The following is a 21206-nucleotide window of genomic DNA, read 5'->3' on the forward strand; positions in this document are numbered from 1 at the left end:
TGTTTTTGGACAGTAGGAGGCCCCAGTTAGGATTCAAACCGCAAACACAAGGGGAACAGATACTTTGCCATCAATCACTTTAATTTTTCTCCTGCTTTATAAGCAAGTTAGACGGTCATAAACTAGCAGATCTAGTGCAGATCTGAGGTTTATATCAAAGAAAGAGAGCTGATAGATTTAGTATTGCAGGTATTATAGATTGAATTTAGATGTAGATCTGCTGCTGTGTTTGGGATCTTTGTCCTGTTGATGAGCCAGTTTCAGCCCAGCTTTAGCATCTCCACTTTGCTCTGGTCTGTCCAAAGGACATTGTTCCAGAAGTCTTGTGCTTTGTTCAGATGCAGCTTTGCAAACCTAAGCTGTGCTGCCATGTTCTTTTTAGAGAGAAGAGGCTTTCTCCTGCAGCCCTTCCAAACAAGCCATCCTTGTTCAGCCTTTTTCTAACTGTGCTGTCATGACCTTTAACCTTTAACATGCTAACTGAGGCCTGTAGAGTCTGAGATGTAGCTCTGGGCTTTTTCACCTTGGGCTGACCTTTAACCTTTAACATGCTAACTGAGGCCTGTAGAGTCTGAGATGTAGCTCTGGGCTTTTTCACCTTGGGGTGACCTTTAACCTTTAACATGCTAACTGAGGCCTGTAGAGTCTGAGATGTAGCTCTGGGCTTTTTCACCTTGGGGTGACCTTTAACCTTTAACATGCTAACTGAGGCCTGTAGAGTCTGAGATGTAGCTCTGGGCTTCTTCACCTTGGGGTGACCTTTAACCTTTAACATGCTAACTGAGGCCTGTAGAGTCTGAGATGTAGCTCTCGGGCAGCAACAGTTGTTCCTCTAACATCATTTCTTTCCTCCATGGTATTATTTTGAATGCTTCAAACTGTGAAAACTTTGGCTTTTATACAGGTGCTCACACTTTTTTAAATTCTGCTCTGACATTAGAGCTGAAAGCTGTTGAAACATGTAGCTTCCAGATCCCTCCAGCTGCTTATCCACAGCCTTTTACAGTTTTTTTATCCTGAAGAGTTCCAGAAAGACCGAGGTAAACCTGTTCTTTTCTGCGGAGAACAAACAAACATCTCAAACTGTCAATTTACAGGGAGGAGGCTCTCAGACGAATTCAGTGGAAAATTACTGAAGATCCATGTCAAAGCAACCAGCAAAACATTTCTGGGACAGCCTGGATACAAACTTAATGCACCATCTGTCTCACAAAAGGAAACGCTCCAGGGACAAAAAAATAGCATTTTTATCAGAGACATCACAGAAATCCTTCTTTTGGAGAAAGCTGTGACAGCGCAGAGCACAATAAGCTGGTTGGAAACATGTTGTCTCACCTTGACCTGAGCTGTAAATGGCCTTCACTGACTTCTTCACCTTCTGGAGGGAGGTTCGGTCCTGGTCCAGCGCCTGAGAAAAGAAGATCCTTTTAAAACATCTGCTGGTGGTTATAAGATGCTTTTTACAGTCACATGAGCAGGCAGCCGTTGGTACTCAAACTCTTGTTTTAAAGGTAGAGATTAGGGCGTAGAAAAAGATCTGCTGAGTAAATCATTACTTCAGCGCTGCAGGCTAACGCAACAATAAATAAGTAATTGCATCACTTACAGAATATGACCTTCGCCATAGTGGCTCGTGTCTGTCATCCTTCCTCTTTCAGAGATTAAAGCTCAAAGTTTAACAACCGAAGCCTCGGTTCATTAAGTCAAAATAAAAAGCTATAGATCATGTCGACATTGGTTAGAAAACGTGTCACAAAGCTACCGAAGTCAAAACCAATCGACCGAGTCATGAAAGAAATGTGAAAATCTGCAGTTACACCACATTCAGACGCCTCGTAACTCCCATTAGAACGGACCGTTAGAAATCCAACATCTGACTGAATGCTGGGCACATTAGGCCAAAATGTCCCCTTCTTAGAGTTACTCTTCTTTTACTTCTGAAATGATGAGCACAACCTTCCACAGATGAGCATCTTCAGTCCTCTGCTGCAGGAGGAATAAGAGAAGAGCAGCAAAACCCCGCTGTTTACATCAAGCTGAGACCGTGTTCTGATGTTTTTTAAGAGAAAAAGACCAAACATTATCTACACCCAGAGGTGTAAATGATGCTGTCGTTACAGTCGGATCTTCCTCTCTGGGTTTAGGTTTCCAGACAAACTTTAAAGAAAAGATCCTGCAGCTGAACACAAATCAACCACCTTGACCTCATGCCAAGCCTTTTTCCTGCTTGTATCTCATGCTGCTATCTATCAAAACGACATGTTTAATCAGGGAATAAGTCCCTTAATGCTCTGATATCACGCCGTCTCTGCAATTTAACAGTTATTCTCTAGTTGCACTCCCCAGACAATGCAGGAAAATGAGATGCAGACATTTATTTGGTGGCTGGACAAAGAGCTTAACAACCTGGAGACGCTGCAAAACATCAGCATGAAATCACCTTTCACAGTTAAAGCCATCATTCTATTAACGCTTCATTTAGAGCAGGAAAAGGAGATAATTGAAAGGCTTGTTATGGATAAACAACAGAAATACATGTCTGCATTACCTGCTCCAGCGAGATGATTTAAACTGGGAGAATAATTTACTCTGACGGTGCAAATATCCACTAATTTCAACCACAGGGAATGAAACCATAACTCCGCCGTGCTCGTCTATAACAAATGATAAACATGTGCAAAACACTATTACATCAAGGTCAGCCGGTGAAAAGCAGAGGCACACACACAACCACGACCTAATTAAATTTCACAGCATAATTAAGCTGTCCTTGGCCTCCCTTGGACAGTTTTACGCGGCTCTTCCCCAATTATGGCAGCGGCAGTTTGCTGCCGCGGGGCCATTTCTGCCAGGGCAGAGCCCTTTGATCCCCCCGCAGACGGGAACAGACGGCGCTGCCACACAGCTCCCCACACGGCCTCATTACTGAGCGCCACGGTCCACACAGGCTGGAGCTAATAGGAATACACTTACCCTGGCAGCATTGTCCCCGTTGATCGTGTCATCATAAAAATCACGACAGAAAAACGTGCAGAAGATGGAAGATGAACGAGCTCCGTTTTTTACGAGTTACCCTCTCCTGGATGCTGCCATGTGGCGTTTATCGGTGGTTTTGTTAAAGTGTGTACGGCTTCGACTGCTTTTAAATCCCCCAAAAACAGCCGTGCAGGCAACCCAAAGGTGAGTCACTTTCTATCCGGGTGTCACACATTGTAATACTTTGATGTTCTGATGGCTAAAATGTTTCATACTGTATTATTTAAAATGGAAATGCAAGTTTCTCAGCGTCCCAACCACTCTGAAACACTAAAAAACTTCAATTTTAACTGAATTATTTCCTTAATTAGCTCATTTTTATTGCTGCAGAGTAAAGTCCTCGTTCACCGGCCTCTGCGGTGCGTTCAGGCGCAGCTAGTTTGTTGGTTTTTTACGCCGCTTTGGGTTCTGAGACCCTTTTAGGAATCAGCAGACAGAGCTTTTTCCTGCAGGAACACAGAATGCTGTGATGACCATGCGACACACGGCTGGAAAAGCTGAGATTGTTGAGAACATGGAGGCGCCGCCTGCAGCTACTCTTTCACTTCGTAAAATCCCAGCTGACCTGCAGGATAAAGACAAACTCTTGTTTGTGCAATAGTTAGAAAATATGAAAGGGATGTAAGAAAAGAAGCAAACATCTTTAACTCAGTTCTGGTATCCTTTAGAGCAGGGATGTCAGACTCCGGTCCTCGAGGGCCGCTGTCCTGCAGGTTTTAGGTGTTTCACTGCTTCAACGCACCTGAATCAGATCAATGCCTCATTAGCAGGTTTGTGCAGAACTTAACAATCTTTCAAAGAGATTCATTTAATCTGAATCAGGTGTGTTGAAGCAGGGAAACGTCTAAAACCTGCCCTCCAGGACCGGACTTTGACATATGTGCCTTAGACACTTGATGCCTTCAAAAATAATGAATTACCGACTTGCTAAAAGCACAAATATCCCATTTTGGGAAATAGCCTGTCAAATTTACAGCCAGTGGCCAGTTGACTTGGCTTAGCAAGAAAGCAGGAACTCTGACCGGTTTATCCTGCAGCTCCTCATCTCGCCCACTCCCTGAAAACCTCCTGCTGCTGCAGGGTGCACAGGGTGCAGAGCCTCCATCTGAGCAGCAACCCACAACAACGCTGTGCATGTGCAAACAATGCCAGCAAGACAAAGACCATGGTGGTTGAGGACAAAAACTAAGCCCATCCGAGGCTGTTGAGCACTAAATGTCTCATGTCTTCACTTCAATTACAGACAAGAAGACTCAGACCTACTGCTTCTGCTGTGGGAGCAGCATCAAAATGCTCTTTCACAAAGCCACAGCCATCATTCGCCAGAGCCTGGAGACGTTTGACTCTATGGTGGACGATCCATCATCACTGCAGAGACAACAGACTCATTCAGCCCTCCTGCTACACAGGACCCCTCAGAAAAGCTGACAAACTGAATGAGAAAGTCGATCAAAAATAGCCTTTGGTCACAGTAGAACACATTTAATGGGAATAAATCAATTACAGATTAAAGTGGGACTGGTTGCCCTGCAGGAGAGCGCTAAAACATGTACAACAGGAGTTCCAGGCAGACTCCACTGAAGCACAGTCCCTAAAAATGTTGCAACAGATTAGATCCCCTGAACAGCTGACACATCCAGCAACAAGCTGTGTTTCCACTCAAAGCAAAGCCCGCCCTCGTTCCTTAGTTACAGTCAGAAGATCTGTGATTGTTCAGAGGCGCTGATCAGGAGGAAGAGGCTGAGCAGGCGGACTGACCTTTGGGGTGCTGGTGTTCAGAGCAGCTGGCGCTGCCTCTCAGTTGCTGCTCTTCCTTTAACATTCAGCCTCAGTGAGCACACAGATTTACTTCTTGGCCCTTTTGCTTCCTTTTTATTCAAATTCACTGCTTTACATATTTTAGTTTAGATGAGACAAGACAGAAGAGATTCCTTCAAATCCAAATGAAATTCTTCACACCGGCCACTGATGGGACTTGGATAGTTTGTTCAGTCTGTTTTCTCTCAGACTTTCCGGGTGGGGGGGGATCGATGAAAAAGCTTCATCTTGGCACACGTTCTTTACAAACCCTTGGCAACAGGCAAGAATGCATCCAAAATCTGCTCTCCAAAAGGCCGACGACTATTCAATACAATCAAAAGATTGTTTTTATTTGCCAGCAACCAATAGAAAGCTCCCGCTCGGCTCCGGGGAATTACCAAGTGTTGCGAAGCCAAAACATCTGCGGCCGCTCGTCTTTCCGCCCGACAACAAGCGACGTCCATACGTTCAGTGGGGAAATGAGGTAAAGACACACGGGGCCTCGGCAGGACCGGATCTTAGAAGCAGAACCCACACTAACGTCCACCTTTGACTGCACCCCAAGTCCAGTCTCCCATCAAATGACTCTGTGGGAATCACAGGTATCACCTGGCACTGATGGGAACACCAGGGATGCTGAAGATGCTGCACTTAGGGCTTATAACTGCTTCTCTAAGATCGTTGCTGAGGTCTTTCCTCCCTGGCACAGCTGCTGATGATCAGTTAACCAAGCAGGGCTCACGCATGCCACCTAATTTCTCAACGGTGCGACTAGGAATTAACTAAAGATCTGAGGTGCGACCAGCTGTTCGAGGGGAAAAAAAGTCTCTGCGACTCTGAAGCAGTGCTGCCAGGTGGGAAATGTAGCATCATGGTCCCAGAGACATAAAACTATCGTATTTTGACCAAAATAACAAGTCTATTGATGCGCTGTAGTCACTCTGGTGTTGAATAGCGTCTAACAGACTGCATCAGCAGCCCCACAGTTGCGTTAGGCTAAATGTCCCCATAAAAATAAGGCTCATTCCCACTGTAGGAACCTTTTGCAGTTCCTAGAACCTTTTCAGAAATAGGGCCGTTTTTTCGTACATTCGGACATACAGAAACTAGGGACCACGGCCCTCGGGAACTAGGGACCACGGCCCTCGGGAACTAGGGACCACGGCCCTCAGGAACTAGGGACCACGGCCCTCAGGAATTAGGGACCGCTGCCCTCAGTTCCTGGAACCATTTTAGCTCCTTCAGGGTCTTTTCTGGGTTCCACAGGAACATGACGTAGGTGTTTGGTGGCTGTAGCTCCGCCCCTTGTCTGAAATGTTTACTCATACGACACGGACACAACCGGCGCCTGGTTAATAAGTTAAACTTCGTCTCCTTTGTCTGCGGCGCTCTGCTCTCCTTCTTTCCTCCATGAAACGAAGAAGTATCGCCCGCTGCTGGATTCTCCGTCTCCTGACTCTCGCTGTGAGCTCTTCCAGCCTCCATCTTAGACGCCTGATGTGATCGTCCATGATTAATATCACCGCCATGCAGACCATGAACACGGTGGCCTCCTCGCTCTCCATGTTAGCTTCTTGGTGCTGTTGTTTTCTTCTCTCCTTACTTTTCCCGGGTTCTGTTTTGTTGCTGAGTGGTGCTAAAGTAACACGTCTGTCGCAGACGGTTGCGTCACATCAGTCCCTGTCGAGGTCCCCGACTCATGTGAGAATGCAAAATGAAACAGTTCCCCTGGAGAAGGACAGTTCTTAGAACTCTCTGTCCGAATGTGGCTACTGACGAGTGGGAACTAAGGAGCCAAATAGGCCTGGAGGCCACCTACTGTTAGGAACTTCTGAGGCAAACGTCACTCATAGCTCACACAGAAAAGCACGATTGGCTTGAAACTTGGACATGGAGATGCCTTCAAGGTTCACAAAAAAATCCGACAGACAGTTGTGACAGGCTGATTATAGCCAGACATTCACAGAATGGTCAAATTATCGTATATTTGGCCTTTTTTGATCGTAAACTATCGTACAAATACGATAATTATCGTACACCTGGCAGCTCTCCTCTGAAAGCCCCCCTTTGGTTCAACAACAGACACATCAGGTCCATATCGTGGTCTTAACCAATCAGAGACGGTTAAGGGCGGGACCCCCCTCTGATTGGCCGTGGTCCAGATATTCCGGTGTGTTCGTACGTTTGAAAATGCGTGTGCTGCGGTCAGATCCATCAGATTCAGAGTGGAAATAGCCGCGTTTGATAAGATAAAAAGAACGATTGACGACTTCTTCGTTAAGAATGTTAAATTAAAGCCCGATTCGTCCGAAAGTGCGACTAAATGTTGTATTTCTCACGCTGAAAACTGCTATCGCTATGGAAACGTCTGCCATGAGTCTGAGCAGAGCAGTTAATAACAACACTAATAATAATAGACCTACATTCATTGGGGGGGGGGGTTAAAGAGTTGATTGCATTATAAACTCTTGATCTGGGAAGTAAATAGCATTATCTTTTTATTTGTTTTAGGGATTTATGCTCCCACAAAGAAGGCTTTTGTTGCTCTTGGTGACCAGTGTAGAAACTGGCTGGAGTCCTTAACAACACTTTTTCTAATTAAATTTATCTTGAGATGTTTTAAGTTTAAATTTCAGCTGAGTGAAGCACTTTAAGCACCAACTCTTTGCAGTCAGTTACCCGTCTTGTGGAATTGTCCCAAATCATTTACTCAATATTGCCTGAAAAGAGTAAAACCTGGTGTTGGATGCAATATGGTCGAAGATTTGGGTGAACCTAGCAAGGTATTACAGATTGAATTTAGATGTAGATCTGCTGCTGTGTTTGGGATCTTTGTCCTGTTGATGAGCCAGTTTCAGCCCACCTTTAGCTGCGGGACAGATGGCCTCACATTTGACTCTAGAATACTTTGGTATCCAGAGGAGTTCATGGTGGACTCAATGACTGCAAGGTGCCCAGGTCCTGTGGCTGCAGAACCAGCCCAGATCATCAGCCCTCCACCACCGTGCTTGACAGCTGGTATGAGGTGTTTGTGCTGATATGCTGTGTTTGGTTTCCTCCAAACGTGCTGCTGTGCATTAGGACCAAACATCTCCACTTTGCTCTGGTCTGTCCAAAGGACATTGTTCCAGAAGTCTTGAGCTTTGTTCAGATGCAGCTTTGCAAACCTAAGCTGTGCTGCCATGTTCTTTTTAGAGAGAAGAGGCTATGATTATCTTGAGATGTTTTACGTTTAAATTTCAGCTCAGTGAAGCACTTTAAGCACCAACTCTTTGCAGTCAGTTACCCGTCTTGTGGAATTGTCCCAAATCATTTACTCAATATTGCCTGAAAAGAGTAAAACCTGGTCGAAAATTTGGGTGCATCTAGCAAAAAGTTAGTCTAGAGCCCTGTTAAGTCTGGCAGTAAGAGTATTTTTACACACTGCTTCTGCGTTTTGTCTTAGTTTTACTTTGATAGCCAACAGCCTGGTGTAATATGTAATATATAATCAGGACACACATCATCAACTGCAGACCTAAAAAACTACTAAATCTTATATGGGACGTCTTGCCACATGCAGTGGTGTTTTTTTCCAGTGAAACAAAATATCCCCCACCACCCACACTGCGACCAAAGTGACCAAAAAGGTTAATGAATCAGGTTTCCTGGTTCGCAAACACCACAAACGCACAGAGTCATCACAGAGTCATGCCCAGGAGGTCAGAGCTTCTGGGGAAACTGGTGGCCATAGTGACTGGGCATGACTGACTGGAAGCTGTCTCAGCTTCACGCTTCCTGCCCCGGGCTTATCCTCCCGCAGCAGCCCTGCTGCTTCCCCTGCAGCCGTCCTTTGACAGGAAGCAGGAAGCGCCCAGGCTTGTCGGTGTCCTGTCCCCGGGTCAGTAACAGTCCGTCTACTGACACCGACTGCTCCCTCCTGACAGCCGGGGAACAAAAACAACACGCTCTCTCGCCGTCTTTTCTGGATTTGCTCTTTAAACCACTTTCCTCACCACCTTGTCATCACCTTGGTGGGCCGTTACCACGGAGATTTGGTCTGCCTCACCATGGGGATTGTGGGAAGTGGCTCGGACTGACCAGCCAGCTTTCTGGAACTCAGAAGTGCCACTGTGGCAGATGTTACTGGGCACTCCGCTTCTCAGAATAGCTAAAATGCTAATTATTTCCTCGAAGAAGCAAACAGGAAAGGGCACGATCATCAAAGGACTTCCCCAGGGTTCAAACACAGGGCTAAAAAGCAACCGTAGTGGCATTTTCAGCCTGGAAGTTTGATCCTTCACACTGACCTTATGTTTCATTCATTCTTTCATCTGATTTTCACTTCCTTTCGGGCCTAAACAGCTTCCACAGACCAGCAGAAACACACAGGAGACCTGTTGAAGTGTATCACAGCAATAAATATAGCCTAGCTTGTTTTTTTGGGAGGTTTTTTTTTTTTTAGAATGACAAAGTCACGTAAGACAAATGAGTTTGTTTGTCTGTCTGCTGGTTGAGTCCATGTGGCATGACTCAAGCAGGAAGGGCGGGGAGCCGTTTTCATTGGCAGGAAACAAATGCACATCCCTTTCTCTGGGCCCGGAGAGGAGAGGAGAGGCCTTCACTGCCCCAAGTGAAACGGGGGAAATAAAAGGATGAGGCAGCTGAAGTCAGAGGACCTCACATGCAGACAGAAACAGAGCCATCAGCTGCCAGAGGTGCATCAGCGGGTGACTGATGCCGTGTCAGATCCCCATTATCAATCACTGCTGTTGAACTGCAACTCGTCATCAGGCTGGTGTTCTGTTACCCAACTGCGTCTCATGATGAAATGTTCAGCCCTCTCTGTCTTTCATTAAAGAACATTTTCCAGCAGTAACGCACATCGATGCGCACCTTTCTGCGGCCACGAACCAAAAGGAAACCCAAACCACAATGAAAGCTCTCAGCTGCTTCCCCGGTGCGATCATAGTTTTCCTCTGACAAATCTTTAACCATTTGGTGTCCTCTCTATTCTGAGTTTCTGCTCCGATTGGCCAACAAGCTCGAATCTTTTTTAATTAACTTGACCTGCAAGTTTCCCAAGAGACAGCAGAATCAGTCAGTGATAACTCCATTAAGTGCTGCTGTTTCCATCGTCTCGGACTGGAAAAAGAGCTGCTCAGCTGTGAGCTTATCTGCTCACGGTGGATCGAGACAACTTCCTGACAACGAATGCGTGCGGCCGGTGGAAAGTCAAACCGTGCACGCTGCAGTATTACATTCACACATCATCTGGCGGCTCTGTTTTCGATCGATGTGCATGTTTCACAGTCCCACCCACACAGCGTTGCATTAGACTCACCGAGCGCCAAAGAAGCCGTGACTTTAGCTGCTTGGCGCTATCAGGAAGTCATTACTCGTGTGGAGTAGAGATTATTTTACTGGATCAACAGCAGTTAGCACAAGAATAGTGGCGGATACTGAGAGAAGAATCCTCTCACTATTAGATTTTATATCAACAGATGAGGAGGAAAGAGTTTGTTTCCCTCCAGATGAATCTGGCAAGCAACAAAACCCCTTTTTGTTCAAGGCTGCAGCAAACTACAACCAACTGCTCTTTCAGGTATCTTTCTGGTGGATACCCAAGTCCATGAAGGCCTGCAAAAGATATAACTTCCACCATAAATCCATCTGCAGCTAATCTTCACGAATGAATTACATTCATTTGATCTCCAATGTGTTCCAGGGTGACATTTAAGTCAAGATAAAACAGTCAACACATACAGTTTATTATCAAAACTCAGTTAAAAGCCTGCAAACGGAAACTGTTTGGCTTATTTTTAGCATAAAGAACTAATCTAAAGCATATTAAAACAGGTTCCAGGTTCCAGTTTTCCTCTATAGCAAGTTTATCTGCATAAAAAGAAACATTTTGCATGTTCCCTTCAGTAAATCAGCTGGTGAGCAAACACTGGAAACATGAATAGAGCAGCATTCAGCCTCCTGTCACCCTCGTGCTATTCAAAGACTTCAGAGGCTTTTAATTCCAGTTCATAAAGCGAAGAAACAGAAGATTTGTTCCCCATAAACCTCAAAAATGCAAAATGACTCAACCTGAACCAACCGATCAATGATGGTGCTGAAGATAACAAACCACGATGGGGCTTTTAGCTTCAGTCTGCCTGCAGGGTGTGGATTTAGCTGAAACTTAGGAGCAGTTTTACAGATCTGGCTCTGAAATAAACGCTTTTCGGCTCTGCTCTAACATCAGAATCTGGCATCTTTACCTGTTGGCTAAAAGTCTTAAAGATCATATGTTGTGGCACAGTTGTTTCATTGGTACTGACGGCAGATTTGGACATTTGTCTGTCAGTTTAAGGGATAAAGGTGCATGAAACAATGTGGAAGGAATGTCTGCAGCCTTGAAATGATAACGGGCGAACGCTCTCAGTAAAGAAATCATCATTTACTGATTAGATTACTGGCTAAGAATCGATTATCTATAGGACAGTTTGACCAGAGGAGAACTTTAGCTACAGACCAGTGGTGTGACTATTAAAATCTGTCTTCTGTGACTCATCACTGATCAGAGGAGCCGCCTCCTTCCTCCCAGCAGCTGCGCTTGTAGTAACTATGAGGCACGCAGCCAAGGAATTTGCTGCCTTGATAATCTGCAACATTTTCCGAGCCTCGACACGACGCTCCTACGCATCAGGCAGACATGGGTCCTTGACCAAAGGGTGCTTAACAGGAATACCTTGAAGTTTTCTGCAGATGAGGCTCGAATTTCACACTTTACGGGTTCTGCTGAGTGAGACACGAGCCATTTCAGAAGCACAGGTGTGTCCACTCCCACAGACCCGATGCTGAGGAAGAGAAGTGTTCACTTTCATTCCTAAGGCCTCGCGTGACAAAGGGCTGCAGCTTTGACAGCCGCTGTCACGGCGTGGAAAGGGACCAGCGTCTTTCCTGCAGGAACTTGGCTGCTGTGAGCGCACACAAACACACACAGAGCAGGGTCAAACAGCATCAAAGCTCACACACAGAGATGCCCTGTTTACCCCTGCAGCCAGGCGTCACAGGACAGCACTGTCTCCTGGCTCTGAGAGCCAGTCCTGCAGGACAACAATGTTAGCACTGATGGAGGCATGAAGGAACAAAAAGGAAGAATCAGGACGAGGGGGAGGATCTGTGGGCGTTGTGTTGACACTGAAATGCAGGCACGAAACGCAAAAGGCAGGTCATGACATCATAAAAGTCCTGAAAAAGGTGAAGAACTGCTGAAGGCGTCGGGTCGAATGGATCTGGATCTTATGTGATGATGCAGCACCAAACTCGGGTGGCTGAGCATTATCCTGTTTTCAGCTCTGCTCTAACATCAGAATCTGGCATCTTTACCTGTTGGCTAAAAGTCTTAAAGATCATATGTTGTAGCAAATATCTTTGGCTTTGGCACCGTTGTTTCTGTGGTACTGAATGTGAATCAACACGGCTGGTAGAAACTGGGTTGTGGGTTGTTTTTAGCAGAGTTGTTGCAGGTCCTCGTGAGCTTCAGCGGTCAGAGCATTGTGTTGCACGACGGCTGAGCTTCCCGGATCGTTTCTGCTGCACCGGCTGGGTCCGTGCAACCCAGATCACTTTGGAAAGGGCTGAAAGCTGCGCTGCTGAGGCTCAGACGATGAACTCCCAAAGTGCTCAACTAATGCTCAAGTGAAAATATCTCACCGGCTCAAAGCTCTGTTACATTTTTGAGGTTTGAGTGGTTTTATTTGGCACAACGTTGGCTCTGCTCATGACCCCCCCCGCCTTTAGAGTGGCTTTAAGCTTGACTCGTCTGTCTGTATTTTGATTATACAAACCGAGAGCGCGCAGTACTTCATACAAACCCACTTAAAAACCCTGAAATAGCCATTTAACACAGATGAAAATGTAAAAAACAAAGCACTTGAAGAGCTTAAACTGGTCTGATGATGGCAACAGAAGAAAATACCAAAGAAACACAAAGCTTGTGCCTTTTGAGCCTGAATCAGCAAAGCTATGAGCTGCTCTCTACTGCACAGACGAGCATATAAGTGCACTTAGTTAGCTCCACTGATAGCATCCCGTTCCTGCAGAGATTACATGGAAGGAAGCCTTTAACGCCATCAATCCAGCTGCAGACAGATGTGAACACTGCCCCAGTCTTCCTCGCCTAAATCTGGGAGGACAGAAGAGGATCAGAATGCCGGAGCGAAGTCTGGTCCGCAGCTAATCCGCTGCCAGCTAATAGCCCTTGATGATATACGCCGTGCAGCTGTGGGAGGAAGGTAGGCCGACAGCTGGGGCCCACAGACCCATTATCAGATTTCAGCCACATCGAGCAAATAAGCCGACAAACAAGCTCCACAACACAGTGTCACCTCCTGCTGTGGGACAGAACACACTCATAACCTGGCTGGAATATTCATGGAGAGAAAAAGGAACATTCCCCCATTTAGATACCCTTTAACCTTCGACCTTTAACCTTCTACCTTTACTTATCTGGTAAATAAAGGAAGCCAAACCACAGCTCATGAGCTGCAGTCGAACACAAAACTCGATGACTAACAGAAGCTGCAAAAGATGCACAACTTCAAAGGGGATGAAGCTGTTTTCTTTCTGGGAAGCCACCAAAGTAGCTTTAGCTCATTCATAGCTGAAAGTCAATCTATTTTCACTGGCGTTTTGTCCGGCTCGTGGGCCCGAAACGAGCCATTTCCAGCCTCTGCCTCTTTAAGGTCCCTAAAAGTCCATTTTGTTATGATTGGCCCATTTCTGGAGGCTTGCTGAAGAGCAAAACCCAGCACCAGTGACACCCAACCACACCAATAAAGGCCAGATTTTGACATGGTGGCGTCGCCTCAAATAAAACTTAACAAGTTGTGCACTTACGGAAACACCAATCAAAGTATTTAACCACAATGAACACGCTAACTGCTGCATTTTGCATCGATTTCCAACTTTTCTGGCCTCTGACCGATGGATTCTGGCTCTTTTTCCTGCTGAATTTCTTTCCAGATAATGAGACAATTAGCTCGCACGGCTACACCATTATTTCTGAAACCGAGCTCAAGTCTTTTGCTTAAAGCTTGTGACACCAGATAAAGGCACAATGAGGAAGATTTCTGCCAGACAATGACATCAGATCGAGAAAGCAGCTGCTAAAATGACATCACAAAGCAGCAGACAGGTATTAGAAGTGCCTTTCAAAGGCTTGCAGTTACGCAGCCACCTTATATTCGGCCACCCCTTGGCTGCTATGGCCATAAGACCAGAGAGACATCCTCCCCTGACCCCTGACCTCAACCTTTGGAGCATCCTCACACTAAAGATCTATTCCTCTGGGAGGCTATTCTGACATCCTGCAAAGAAATTCAAGCAGAAACTCTCCAAAATCTCCAAAGTTCAATGGCTGCAGGAACCGTGAAGCTGCTGTTAAATAAGGGGTCCCATGTTAAAATGAAATAGCTTTTAATTTCAGTAAATATGACCTCCTAATGCTGCAAATTCACCAAGTGACCATTTTCAGTTCTTTACAGCCTGTAAAATGTATTGAGCAAAATAATTTGCATTTAAAGTTATTTATTTTGGAGAAAAAAAAACCTGTAATCATTCAATAAAATTCCAATTATACTCTAAATTATGCCGACTGTCATTTGCATCGACTATTTAGGAAAATCAGACAAAAATCTCATATATGTGGAGTATAATTCAGAAACTAAGTCATGTCCACTGATATCTTATTGTGCACGTTAACTGAAACAAGATGACATATGAGTAATGGTGCCAAGGGACGACAAATGCTCCCATTCTCTGGGTGATTCACTGAGTTTGGAAACACGAGGGACAGATAATGAATAAAAAGCCATAACTTCATTAATAATTAAATCTGACACAGCTGTGCCACTCGGCTGCAAATGTTGCAGAAAGGAGCCTTAAATAGCCGGCGCTCAAATTCGTTACGTAAAGCCAAGAATGATAAAAACTCGCCCTGTCCTTTTGAATTATTCACCGCTTTTTTCTGGCTGCTCCGTGCTGGTGGGGGGGGGGGGGGGGGGGGGTAAAGCAGTTCAACAGATCCGAATCTAAACCAAACCGAGTGAGGACACTGAGGAAAAACTTAAAGCATTTTAAGCAACTAAACTTAAAGATTCCTCACTCAAGGCAGCAATTATCAGTGATCTGAGCTGCAATTGTTGCAGATTCCCTGCGGGACGCCACATGTGACGGGGCTGAAGCGTCACGTGACGGCGTGGGTTTGGCCTCAGGTGCTGCTCGGCTTTCAGATGAGATCAAATCGGGATGTTTCACTGGCTGCTCTGCCTCTGAAGTCTTTGAGAAGGAAACGCAGCGGATTCGTCCACAGATGTTTTGCAGTAAACAAACACAGATCTGCTGTTTACCAACTGCTGCTCTCACCAAACCAATGAGTGAGGCCAGAGGCTTTTGTAATGTGGAAGGCATTTCCTATCTCCTCTCGCTGCCTGTCCCTTTGATAAATGGAGACAAACAGCGTTTTACAACACTGATGTTGTACTTTGGGCAGTTTCTCCTCTTTCAATCACTGATCCACGCCTTCAGTCCTTCTCACAAGACCAGAAATGGGGGAATACTTTGATTCTGTCTCGTCCAACAGGGGTTTTAAAACTGAGCGGCATCAGACACACCTCACAGTTTTCTCTTTAATCTCAGGGATGCGCTCACCACAGGATTTGATGATATTGGAGATTATCGAGCCTCATGTGATGAGAAGCAGCGTAAATGGATGAATGAGAGGATTTAAAGCTGGTCAGAAGTAGCGTGCTAACGTTAGCCAGCAGGGCCAGAACTGCCTCCAGATCTTACCTCATCAGTAAGAAACCCGTCTGATGTCATCAGGGTAGCCCTGAGGAGGAAGGGAGGGTCCCTCCTCTAAATGTTCAGGGATGAACCAGCATTCGAACGGCTGAAAAATGCTGCTGTCTGAACCCGGGAAAACTTTAAACGTGTGTCACATGATCGAGATTTAGCTCATTGCTATTTGTAAACCTACTCAACTCATCCACACCAGGAAACTGATCTTAACTTGGGACTTTTTGCTGATCCAGGCCTGTGAACAAGTGTTTTTTATTGAAATAGTGAAGGCTACTTTCCACTAAATGCTAAATGTAATTAATTATCAACAGCCATGGGTGGAGCTGAGCCGTCTGGAAAAAGCAGCTACTTCCTAAAGTATTTAGCAAGTGATTGGATAACGTATCCATCAAAGTCAAGAGTGAAACCAAGCGCCGGATGAACCAGCCTGCAGCTGCCGGTATGTGACGCCGACGGATACGAACTTCTGTGTTTCTGGCAACAAACAGGCAGCTTAGAGCCTGGTGAGAAGGATTATCTCACCGAGATCCATCCCATCAGCCCAGTGACAACACCACTGGAAAGCAGTGTATCCGGTGCATGCAGGGATCCGTCTGTGCTGATCTCAGCCCCAGCAGAGTGAAGGATTGTGGGTATTCGAGCCCAGCTAACAGCTAACAGCTAACAGCTAACAGACATGAAGCTACACAATGATGCTTATTGGTTGAAGACGAGCTTGAGCCTGGAAGGGAAGTTAAGAAAGGAGCTAAAGGACCAACAACAGCTCGTTCCATGTGCTTCTGAGACACTAAAGCATACAGGTACCAGAGGTATCTGACATCCAGAACCATGCTGGAGCCCTTATAAACAGAATCTGTACAAATATCCATCAATTCTGCTCGAATAACACCGTTAAAAAGAATATTTACATGAAGAATACTTGGATTAGACAGACAGCGAATCACTCAAAACTGTTTTCAGCCTCAGTTTTGGTGGTTTTCTGGCTTCTGTCACCTGATTCCTTTGTTAATATGCATTATCCACACATCAAGTGTCCAACAGACTCCACAGACAGCCTTCATATGAAGTGAGTCTGTAAATAAAGCTCTTAAAACAATGGTAGGAACACTGTATGGGACGGCTTTTATTCCAATAAGAATACGCAGTGCTTCAGAACAAAACTCCCCTTTTCCTGCAAACATATGACTGCATCAAAGTGCTGCAGCTGAAAAGGCTGTTATATAAAAGTAAGGCATATGAAAGGGCCGCTGCCTTTTAGGTCACTCCCGGCCGCGCTTGAATAGAGCGACTGTGAAAAGTCAACATTTTTCTGCTGCAGCCCATGTGATGTGGCGCGCTCAAAGGAATGCCGAAGCACTGAGGGTTTCCCCTGCATCGCTGCTGTGGCTCTGCCTGGTTCAGGAGAGCAAACCCGGTGACGCAAAGTGCCATCTGTGGGGGAGAGGGACAGACAATGCGTGCCCCTGGGGGGAGCTGCAAGTGCCTGTTGCTAATATTAACTTCCACTGTAGAGAAGCTGAGGAAGCGGCATACTTTTTAGTGTGATTAAACAACTTTTACTCGTGCTCTTTGGGTTTTTAGGGGGGATTTTACAGGAATCTGATCAATGTTGCATGTTTACAGAGAACATTTCTACCACCAGTTTGTTTCTCAGCTGGACAGTGACTCTGCAGATTAAAGGAATGGAAGCAAAGGAAGGTTTTAAGACTTTGTGACGTCCTTTTTTTTTCAGATTTCAGAAGACGCCGGCACCTGGAAATCAGAGTTTCACACACAGTTTGACAGCCAAGAGCTCTCTGTGAACGCAAAATAAAAGCCAATCGCATGAGCCGGTTTCCGGTCTGCCACCCACGTGGCAAACATGCACAATGCCCCCATTTCCTTTGTCTCAAGCAGCCAAGACAGAAATACAGGAGGGCTATTTTTAATGCGTTATCGCCCCATCTGGCTCTTTGTTTTCCACATTGCTGCACTGATCCGTGCGTAAACAGCCAGCATCTTTGGGGTTCTGGGGAGGAAATGTGGAAGCTGCTGCGCCACCAACACGCACCGATAACTGCAGAATGAAGATGTTGTGGTGCTGCAGCAACTTTATTTCCCCTCTCACGGCTCCTCCTGACAAACGCAGAGTGACAGCGCTGCTGCCGGGTCAAATCTCCCCCTCGGGTTACAGCATCAAATATTCACGACGCACCTTTGCATAATTCACCTCGTCGCCATGCCAAGGAAATGAGTTGGAGAAAATAAAGCCGAGAACTAAGTGCTCAGAGATTCTAAACTAACTCCAAACGCACTTTTCCTCTCTGCTGTGGCTGCTCGGGTCACAGTTCGAGTGAGTTTCTGCTCGTCTAAGTCAAGCCGGGCTGCTTTTCCTCGCCAGAACACTTCAGGCGCATCGTGTCTTTGTTTCAACACCAAGGAGGATGTTGCTCACTCTTTGGTGCCAGTATAATAGTCTTCCTCGTCATGTGATCTCTGCAAAAATTCCAGAGCGGCTACTGAAGCCCAGAGCACATGGCGGCCAACTCTCCAACAGATGTTTTTCGTTTGAGCTGCAGCAGCCTCTCGGATCGGCGGCTCGGAGCCAGGGAGGTGATTCATGATGCGAGCCTTTTCCTTGTTACAGTCAGCAGAGTGCTCCATGTTGAGGATAAACACAGCCCCGGCTCTGCTCTGCTACATTTTCTACTGCTACCATATCATAAAATTGTAAAGGACTCGGGTTAGAAGTGATGGACAGCACAGGCTAAGTGTTTCACTTTGGACTCGGCCTGTGTTCCCCCCCCCCAATCGGGCTCATTTTAATGTTTACATGGCATCCAACTCAGCAAATAAGCTCAATTTAGCCACCCTGACGTTGCCCAAATAGAAAGATGAGTGTTACAAGGCAGATTACACTAAATACTGCGGTACTGACGGCTTTCCTCTCCACAGTTGGGAAATGAGGTCACATTTTGGCATTAGCAGAGAACAGTAAAGGTGCGCTCTTCCCTGGTTTGCTGCTCCATTTAATCGTGGCAGGAAGGATGCCAGCAACGGGGGAGGTGGGAAACACGCACGCAAACACTCCCAAAACCCCCCCTTCCTGACCCGATTAGACTTTTTTTCTTTCAAATAATCAAATCTGTTTGACAGTTAAATCCATATTGGGCTGCCAGGGACTAAAAGAGGTCTTTCTGTCACACACACACACACTGCTACAGCCTGGCAGCATAATCTGAAGCCCTGAGTTATGTAATAGTGAACAGAGAGCTGCAGGCCTGAGTGCACATCCCTCCATTCCCTGCACTCTCCCAACAAAGCCATCCACCCCCTCTATTATTACTCCACATCTCTGGAAAAGAAAGAGCTGCAAGTTTCCCTCAGAATAACGCGCCATGATGGAGCTCACGCTCACAAACGCTGGCTTTGGACCGTCATTCTCCGTGTGGATGCAAAATATCTTAAAATAACTTTAACAGCAACAGGTGCAAATATTTGTTGGCTCTGCTGTGCGACGTGAAAATGCATTTGTACCCTGTGGGGATGCTGTCAAACATCATCGGTTTAATGTAGGCTGCATGCAGCCTGAGCCATACACAACCTGCATCCACATTTAAACAATGTAAGGCTGCTTTAAAAATAGGAATATTAATAATAATAATGATGATGTTTGGTTGATCCATCCTCTGACACCGTGGCCTTACCTCCTCCAGCACATTCACTGTATTCCTGCAGCTCTGCAGTCGGGTGGTGAAGCTGGATGTTGTCGGGGAATTATAATCCTCTGTTGTCTCCGAGAGAAACTCGGACACCGATATTTGATCCGGCATCCTTTAACGGGGGAAATGCCCACGGAAGGGTTGGCGATGAATGTTCAGAAAGACAAAACCATGTAAGACTTAAAAACAGGCAGAAAGCAGAGGGAGTCTGGCGCGAGTCGGCGGAGGGAAAAAGGGCGATTTTCCTCGCAAAATGTGTAAAACTATCGGAATGATTGGGACGTGTCTTCTTCTCTGGTGACTTCACTGTTCTCCGGGAGCCACGGGAGGAGGAATCTGGCTGAATTTCTGCAGGCTGTGTCCCCTCGGCGAGTGTTTTCCTGGAGAGGATGTCTAAAAGCGACACATTTATTAATAGTGTCACTCCGCGTCTAACTAAACCTTGGAAGAAAAACCACCGTGAAGAATAGCGGATGCCCTCATTATGCTCTACAGATGTGCAATAAGCCGCTTGGCGTCAAAACAGCGCACCGTTACCAGCCTCCGTTGGAAATGTATCATAGTCCAAGGTGTGCCGAGGTCTCCTGGAAGCGCAGCGGGGTTTGGGCTTCTCTTCTTCGGCTGTAGTTTGTGGTTTTTCCAAAAAAAAAAAGCTAAACGCTGCCGCAGACACATTCACTGCCACTCTGTCCTGCTCGGCCGCGCTCAGAGCTGTGCAGAAGCAGCGTCAAGCCAGCTGTCGGAGAAAAGCGTGACTTCCGGTGAAGGCTTTCACAATAAAACTCACCAACAACGTCGCTCTACGAAGGCGCGTTTACGTTTTAGCAAGTCTTTATGTTTAAAATGGGTTTATTTTGCCATGTTTTGGTAGGTTTGCACTAGATAAAGGGGGCATTGAACCTCGGTGATTGGCACATCCCCAAATGTTCACTTGAAAATTAAAAACTGCTTGTATATTGGTGCAAACCGATGCTGCATATAGTCCTAAAGTTGATTAGAGAGGTGTTAGAGTTGTTCTTGCTGCCGTGCCTCAGAGGAAAAAAATAACCTTTCTGATATTCCAGGACCAGGTTTGTCCATTTTATCCATTTTATGCACCAGTGATCTCACATTTCCCACAATGATCAAGGGAATAAATGGCTTAAACCTTTTCCTTCTCCGCTCTGCATCCCCCACATCTCCTCTTCAGCTCATCTGCATTTAGGATATCATTCATGGCGTTGTTAGGAAAGCTTTGGAAAGCTCAATTAGTGCAAAACAAAATGGTCTGTTGCCACGGTTACGCATCTTAACAGAAAAAGACAAAAAAAAAAAACTACCAGCAAATCCGTCCAGCAGGAAAACATCCAAATCAATAGTGAAAAATCCATATTTTTAAAGAAAAAAGCCAATTAGATAATCTAAAGAAGGGCAGAATGTTACTTTTATCACAGCAACGACCGTCAAACAGGTGCCTGAATGTGTTTAACCGATAACCATCCAAGATGTTTTCATTTTGAAATCTAAATCCTGAATTTCCGGCCTTTCGTGCGCGCCATCTTTATGCAGTTCTCTCCCACCCATCTCGCCTGGATGAAGGGGACGAGGAGCCGCTGTGCGCATGCGTGGTCGGGATTCTGTGACTGCAGAGCGACTCGGTCTGACTCTGGGCCTGCAACACGAAAAAGCAGCGATGTACCGCAAATAAACGCGACAGCAATGCTGTCATTGCTTCAGTTTAAGCGGCACAGGAACCGGTATTATCCCATTTTACACAACTGGACCTAGCTGCTCCCAAAAGCAACCAAATGGGACAGTTTATCACCATCATTTATCGTTAGAAATAGACGGTTCACG

The 21206-nt window shown here is 45.9% G+C and overlaps 1 protein-coding gene across 4 annotated transcripts in view; it reads right to left on the reverse strand.

The window, feature by feature from the left end:
* Window positions 1-20085, reverse strand: part of asap1b (ArfGAP with SH3 domain, ankyrin repeat and PH domain 1b) — a 71427-nt gene extending 51342 nt beyond the window's left edge. For all 4 annotated transcript variants that reach the window (XM_072378442.1, XM_072378440.1, XM_072378441.1 and 1 more), the window contains exons 1-2: window positions 19356-20085; window positions 1336-1408 (exon numbers count right to left, since the gene is read on the reverse strand). In XM_072378442.1, coding sequence (XP_072234543.1) covers window positions 1336-1408; window positions 19356-19481 — 199 coding nt within the window. In that variant the 5' untranslated portion in view covers window positions 19482-20085. The remainder of the gene's footprint in view (window positions 1-1335; window positions 1409-19355) is intronic.
* Between the last annotated feature and the right edge of the window lie 1121 nt (window positions 20086-21206).

This window comes from Leuresthes tenuis, unplaced genomic scaffold, assembly GCF_036924035.1.
Source record: "Leuresthes tenuis unplaced genomic scaffold, fLeuTen1.0.hap1 SCAF_24, whole genome shotgun sequence".
Classification (NCBI taxonomy): domain Eukaryota; kingdom Metazoa; phylum Chordata; class Actinopteri; order Atheriniformes; family Atherinopsidae; genus Leuresthes; species Leuresthes tenuis.